The sequence below is a fragment of the Procambarus clarkii genome, chromosome 6, assembly GCF_040958095.1.
Source record: "Procambarus clarkii isolate CNS0578487 chromosome 6, FALCON_Pclarkii_2.0, whole genome shotgun sequence".
NCBI lineage: Eukaryota > Metazoa > Arthropoda > Malacostraca > Decapoda > Cambaridae > Procambarus > Procambarus clarkii.
Window position 1 is genome coordinate 45,962,611 of NC_091155.1, and position 7,920 is coordinate 45,970,530.

General features: G+C 42.7%; 1 protein-coding gene across 1 annotated transcript in view; it reads left to right on the forward strand.

Annotated features, from left to right (window-relative positions):
- Nucleotides 1-2,979, forward strand: part of LOC123754085 (metallo-beta-lactamase domain-containing protein 1) — a gene marked incomplete at its 5' end in the record, with an annotated part of 110,516 nt that extends 107,537 nt beyond the window's left edge. The window contains 2 exon segments of the mRNA XM_045736245.2: nucleotides 2,032-2,145; nucleotides 2,262-2,979. Coding sequence (XP_045592201.2) covers nucleotides 2,032-2,145; nucleotides 2,262-2,467 — 320 coding nt within the window. The 3' untranslated portion in view covers nucleotides 2,468-2,979.
- Between the last annotated feature and the right edge of the window lie 4,941 nt (nucleotides 2,980-7,920).

Sequence of the window (7,920 nt, forward strand, 5' to 3'; positions counted from 1 at the left end):
ATCTTGAGATGATTTCGGGGCTTTAGTGTCCCCGCGGCCCGGTCCTCGACCAGGCCTCCACCCCCAGAAAGCAGCCCGTGACAGCTGACTAACTCCCAGGTACCTATTTTACTGCTAGGTAACAGAGGCATCAGGGTGAAAGAAACTCTGCCCATTGTTTCTCGCCGGCGCCCGGGATCGAACCCGGGACCACAGGATCACTCGTCCAGTGTTCTGCCCGGTCAGCCGCCGGCTCCCTGAACAACTTTTAATATCCTAAGTTATATCTCCCTAAAATTTATATCTTAAACTGTACAATATTTATACCATTATATGTTGATTTTCGTGTTAAGTGTTAAGTGTATTACGATGCATTAATAATCATTAACATGTTTTATTGCTTCCTGTTTATTAATTAAACAAATAAACGTCTGTCGGTGGTGGGGGAGGGACGGGCTCACTCCAATAAGTTTATCACACTCGACCCCATCAGCCAGATTTGTTTCTTAAATTTTGGATGTACATCATCATCATATATTTTTGGTTACAGATTTTGTTTAGTAATACTATTACTAGGATAATAAAAAGTTATAAAAATACTTGTTTCATGAATGCATTATTGTATTAGATGGAGATTCCTGGAGGCTATTTCTGGCTGGTAATCTACTAAGCTAGCTACCTGGGGGGAGGGGGGTAGACCAGTAGTAATCAGGGTGGGAGGGAGAGCAGCAGGGAGGGTGAGAGGGAGAAGTAGATCAGGACATCTCTTATTGGTGAGTGCAAACAAAATACTGTTGCATTTATGCTATGAACCTGTTAATTTGTTCCCCTAGATTTTTTCTTCTTCTTCTCTCCATTTTCTTCCATGCAAACTCTGTGAGCAGGAACTGCAGCATGATCTCCCACACAACATCACCGAATGCCCAGTTATTAGACCTTTCAGACCCGTTGGCATGAGGTACCTAGAGCTTTGCAATTACTTTATTCGCTCTCGTGCTCTTGAAGATATCCTCATATTGCATCTAAAATTTGCCAGTGCAGGCTACTAAACATATGGCCCTGTATGACTAACCATCCTGTGACCTTATTCATTCTTGTGTTGATGATATCCTCATAATGCACCTGGGGTCTGCCAGTGCAAACTGCTTATCACGTGCCTCTGTATGACTAACCATCCTGTGTGATGGGGATTTTTTGCATCACGTAGCTAGCTTTTTGACACACTGTACTCCACATCATATAGTCTAAAATTTGTGTAGCTGCACAAATGCAGATTTGCATTTGTGCAAATCCTAATATATTAATAAAAAAAAAAATTCCTCCATTTTTCGTTTATGAACTGACACGATAACCGATGGGTCTCATCCCCATGGGGTTCGCAAACCAAGTGGTCCTCTGTATAAGTATCAACAGGTTTTCGTCACCATAACTCAACAACTAAGCTGGTGTGATATCCAAACAACATAGCCACAACAAAATTGCATGACAAGAGACACAGCAGCCAGCAGACGACGCCAACTTCGTCACCAAAATGGCTCCTCCCAACATACTCTTTTTGCTGTTATTTCACTGCATACACTCACACATATGTTATATATAAGTATCTACATTTGTGTTCACCATAGTGAACTACTAAGCTGGTATGGTGAGTGCAGACAATAACAGGTGGCCACACAGTAGATACACTACCTCCCTCAGCATTACTCCTACCACCATACTATGCACAGTGCTAGTTGTCACAACAATCCTGTTATTATCAGAGTCAAAACTTTAAATGAGCTTACTTGTTATCTGGTTTTATATTACATGAGTGATAGTTTCAGACTAAGCACAAGAAAAAGGTAATGAGGGTAGGTGATATTATTGAAATGGGCCATGCAAAAGAAGTTTGAAGACCCCCTGCAATGCAATAGTCACCATTACAAATACTGTAGTCAGTATGCATGACAAACCACATTAGTGCATGTATTTTATTATAGATGTAGAAGTAATTGTGAGCAGCATTTTACCTATTATGTACAGTACCTAGTTATTAAAATATTGTATTTTCAGGGGAACCATTTAAGATTGATGAAGCCCTCCAAGTGATCCCCACTCCCGGCCACACCTCAGCAGATGTCAGCGTTGTGGTTGAGACACAAGACCTTGGAACTGTTGTTATTGCAGGTTGGACTTACAATGCTATATAAACAATGTTAATTGTTATATGAAACATTGTATTTATTAAATTAAAATCTGGAGTTGCAGCAAAGATTATAATTTTAATTATTCATTGCCTACAGGTGACCTTTTTGAAAGAGAAGAGGATATTGCAGATCCATCACTTTGGAAGTATATTGCAGGAAGTGAGAATCCAGAATCACAGGAAAAAAATCGAAATAAAGTACTTGTCATTGCAGATTATATAATTCCAGGCCACGGCCCCATGTTTAAAGTTACTGAACATATGAAAGAGGCAGCTAAAGGATCATCATTTAATGGAACTTAACTGACAAATAAGTATTATATAAATAATAGTGTGTGTGTGTGTGTGTTTTCAGCCAGTTACCCAACAAACAGTTACCTTGAAGGTACTGTACTGAAAAACTGCTTCATATTATAATGCACACATGGGTGCACACAGTCACACACATGCACACACTACACTTCTCTCTCACTCTCATTCATAGCCCAACACATGATGCTCACAATATTTTACAAATTTTTTGTTTGGAAAGTACTATTATTTAAAATAAAGTTAAGGATTTAAGAGGTACACAATCACAGCATATGTGATTGTTTAAATCATATCTGATGATATTTGTTTTTAATCTTACAGTGTTTACAACTATAAAATATTGTTAAAAACACATGATCATTGTTAGGTACAAAATGAATTGTGATCCTTGTGTATAAGATTTTCTCTGTATTTTACAATTGATGAGTACAGAGAAATTTAAATATCATAACAGTACTCTGTATATAAATGGAATAAATGGAATGGATTTACCATTTCTGTTATATCTGTTTGTTAACACCTATTTGCATTTATTGTTGTAAAATATATACTGTATGCTGTGCCTGTGTACTGTACCAATATAATCTGGGGTTGATCTCGGTAACTATCCGTAACATGTGTGACACGGCTGAGGAAGCTTTACCCCTTTAACTGCGCAACGCGCCTGCAGGCCCAGGCTTCGGGTGCGCAACTGCGCCTCCGGGTGTTTTTATTTTTCACGTTCCATTCAAAACTCCCGCGGCTACATGGGGTTCATATCAGCTTCCTCAGGGGTCTTGTAAACAGACGCCATCTTAAAAAAAAATCATGGTCCACATTGCCGGGTGTCAGAGCCTCAGTAGTGAGTGAGCAACCAAGGCTGGCACTCGCATCATGAGCGCACAGCATCATCAGCGTGTGACCACAGCATTGCCTAATATTATCAAAATATATATATATAATCTGTTTTATTTAGCCATGATAGTATTATAGAAGAGCCCGAGTGTGATAATGACTGGGTACAATGTTCAAATATCAGTGATTCAATGCTGTTCACAATGTTCACAGCGTTAGCCACAGCACCACAGCATTATTTCGTCCATCTAGGAATCTTCAAACGAATTTTTAGGTTCCTTTTCAAAATAAACTTGTGGTCAATTATTCATTTACAGGTATTAGTGACCAGGATTGTGGTTATAATGAGCGTTGTGCGTAGGAAGGAGGAAGTTTGGTGAGGGAGGGAGGAAGGGAGAGAATTGAGGTAGCCTCACTGTGTGGCAGTAACTCTTGTTTTGCTCACCATACTAGCTTCGTGGTTCGCTATGGGGAACACACATGTACATGGGTACATACAGTGTGTGTGAATAGTGTAATAACAGCACTAGGAGTATGTTGTGTGGAGCTATTTTGGTGAGGGAGGTGACGTCGTAATCGTGGCTTCGTCTGCTGTCTGCTGAGTGATTTGTCATGCAGTGTATGGTGGCCACTGTACTTTTTGGACACAATACCGACTCACTTGCATAGTTCTGGTAAATAAAACATGTAGATAGGTATATATAACATGTGTAAATAGTGTAATAAATACAATAACAGTATGATGGGAGGAGCAATGTTGGCGAGTAAGACGGATTGAGGGAGGACTGGCTGGGTGTGGCTGCTCATACTCGTGGTGTTCTGAATGTATATAGTGTGTGACAGTGTACAGTCTGTAAATAGATTGTATATATACATAAATTAGCATGATACATAGTAAATATGTGCAACATATGTGTACACAAGTGTCATGCACGTAACACTGTCCTCAGACAGTACAGATGTTTTACTGCCATAATATAGTGTACGTGTTCATTATACATAGGATTAGTACGTAAAAACAAAATGTATTTGGAACTGTGCGCAAAAAATGAACAAAAATATATTCGCGACAACTCGCGCGCCCTGCCCCGGGCGCCCCACCGGCCCCGGGAGGTTACTGCACGGGCGAACGAGGAATGATAACATCACGTGCCAACTTACGGACCCCATAGCAGCCAAAGTAAGTACAAGTTCGAATTTTTTTTGACATACCCATACTGGTGGAAGGATTTTTGACACTTTAACCCTTAAATGGCGCATAGCTATATACCATTTGACACCCACAGGTGCATACTAAAAAAAAAAAAAAAAATTATTTTTTCTTCCTAATCTGTTAATTTGTGTTCACTGATCACGGGAAAAATAATAAAAAAATCGTAAGTGGCATATATTGCCCACTCTAGGGCGGGGAATTGTGGCAAAAATCAGGCGCTGACTGAGCGTGCGTCCCAGGCGGTCTGTTGATCGCCAGTTGTCAGGCCGGAGTTATCACAAAGAGATAATTACCTAATTATTTCAATGTCTCTGATTGATTTTTCGTAGTTTTTTTGCTGTAATATTATTCAATAGTGTGTAGTGTGATATATTTACATAATAAAATGAGTGAATCTTTGCTGTACTCAAAAATATGGTGTGCATATTGTTGATTCAATTATGTTCATCAAACAGTGAACAAATACTTTGTCGGTTATTACACTATATACACAGTTTATATATAAGTATCTGCATGTTTTATTCACCATGACGAACCACTAAGTTGGTATACTGAGTGGCAGTGGCAGTGGCAGGCAGTGACTGGCTGCCACTGGCTGCCACTCCCTCCCTCACCTCACCTCACCTGACTTGCCACCATTCTCCACCCACCATACTGTTTTTGCTTTTATATACAGACGTTATATATAAGTATTTACATGTTTTGTTCACCATAACTGTACATCTAAACTTGTATGGTGAGTAAAGGCACAAAGACGTAGCTACTCACACAGTCAGCTGGTGCGGCCGCCCTCAAGGCCAGACGCAAGACCATCGTGGTCATCAGTAAACAACATGATAAGTCCTGCAGACGACACTCCTCCCTCAACAAAATGGCTGCTCCCAACCTCTTACTTTCGCTGTTATCTCACACTATACACACGTTATATATAAGTATCTACATTTGTGTTCACCATAGCGAACCACTAAGCTGGTATGGTGAGTGCAGTCAATAAAAGGTGGCCACACACACCCAAAAGACAACTCCACCATCCTCCCTCCCACAGCATTACTCCTTCCTCCATGGTGCACAGCGCCAAATATCACCACAATCCTGCTATTATCAGAAACCTGGTCAGTTTTATCACAGTCAGGGGTCTTCTGTAATAATATCATTGCTACATAATAGCATGAACAAATATATTATGGCATTTTTAGGCGATGCTGTGGTCACAAGCTGAACAGCAGTGCTGTGAGTTCATGCTGCGTGCGTCAGGCTTGGTAGCTGACTCAATACTGAGGCCCCTAACACCTGGGAGTTTGGCCCACGATTTTTTAAAAAAATGGCGTCTGTTTACAAGAGCCCTGATGAAGGGGTGGTGAACCCCGTGTATCCGCAGGCCGTTTAAATCTTGCGTAGTACTCCAAAGCATCACATGATGTGATGCGCAATTGAAGGGTTAAAAAAACAAAAGAATTTTTTCAAGAGAATTTATTTCCTGCGCACTGGGGGGTGTCATATTTATAGGCCTCGCAGTTAAAGGGTTAAAGTACTGTAATGTATAAGATTTAAAAGTCCTGCATGTACACAGGGCTCACTTCTGCATCCTCAGGCCTCCAGTAAACACATGCCCTCTTGGAAAAAATACAGGGCACCTCTCCTAGTGGGCATGAGAGAATCAGTTTTGAGTTAACAATCACTTGTAGCATATGCAGCAACAGCAGCAGCTCACAGTACTGCCATGCAGCCTGTGCCCACAACATCTCTTAAAAGGAAAATAAGCAACTATGATTAATGTTGAAAGTGTCATGGAAGATCCTGGTTGTGATGAAAACTCTATACAAGGTTCAGATATCAGTGAACCCAATGTTGGTAACGATGTTCACAGCATGAGACAGACATCCATAGCACACGGCTGCAGTTTGGTGCATTTATGCATCGTGAAACATGACCTCATGCTTAGAAAATAAACTTGTAGAAAATTATTCATATTGAGGATTTAGTGACCAGGATTGTCATGATAATAGCAGTGTTGTAGTTAGAGTTAGAAATGTTCATAATATAATGGGAGTATTTTGTTGTCAGGTGGCATCGACAATTGATTAGCATTTGATGCTATGCTGTGCTTGGCTTATGCGATTACCCCACACCCACCAGACCTGCATAGTAGTTCATAATGGTGCATAAAAATGTAGATAGTTATGTAATTATGTTATGTAATACTGTAACAGGAAAACTGTGTGTTTTCTGCGGGGAGCCCCGTCGGCTCCCCGGAGCTTTGCCAGGCTGATATGCTAATGTCAGACTTTGGCATCAGTCATGTGTATGGAGTTCTTAAGCCTACCGGGGACCACGGCCAGAATCGGGCCCCCTCAGAGATGCAAGGGGAGCAATGGCCTATAGAAACCCTGTGTGGTTGGAAGCATTTTATGTCTGCCATCGACCGGAACAGGCACCCAGAAAGGTAAGCGCCTCAAAACAAACCCCTATTCTGGTTAAAATTGCTACCAAAAGCCGAACTAGTGGATAGAACTCCCCAACAGAAAACAAGCAAACTAGTGTGACGTCACACGTCGCCGCGCCGCTGTCTGCGCAGCTTCCTCCCCCTCCTCAGGAGGGGGAAGGGGGAGCCCCAGACCACCCACGCCAGGCTACCCACACCTCAGTTCTTGAGGCTGATGCTATAGGCGAAGGTCGTGTGCTCTGGCTCCAGTGTCACTACAGCTCTGTGCTTTGTGTGTGGTGTTTGTTTTTGTGGGTGTGAGAGCCAGGAGTTATCTTCAGTACTCGGGCTGCATGCGCCTAGGACTTCCTTTCCTAGGTGCCCTGTAAGTACTGCCCTTGGGGCTTGGGGCCACCTTCCACAGGCTCCTCGGGGTCTGCCTCTGCTGGTCCGTTTTACCTTTTCGGTTTTTTGGCTGCCTGTTGGGCTCTTGGGTGTTCTGTTCTCCCTTGTTACCAGCAGGTAAGTGGCAGTTTGCACTGGTAGGGGCACAGGGTGCTGCACAGCTTGTATTCCCGACATAGCGGCCGGCTCTGTTCCTTGGGGTTCGTTGTCCTCTTGCGAGGATTTGTTTTATTTTTTGTTTTTGCCTGGTGGGGGGTTCTGCCCTCTTATTCCACTGGTGTTTCGCCCTTCCACGGTTCTCCTCGGTGGCGTCCTCTGCTAGGTCCCCGTGAGTGTACACGTCCCTGGGGTACAGCTATAGAAGTTCTCTTCGTAGTCTTGGGCGCCGGTTAGCAGCGTGGCCTGGGACTACCTGAGCGCGAGTCCTCTGAAAGTAAACTGCTCAGGACCCTGGGAATCCCCTAGGGGGCGCGTGGGTCCGATGGATGTGACCCCGGAGTCCCCGCTCGCTGTGTGCGAGTTTGAGGGTTGCTCGGTCCTCTTGTCTCAGGTTGACCCTCATTGTTTTTG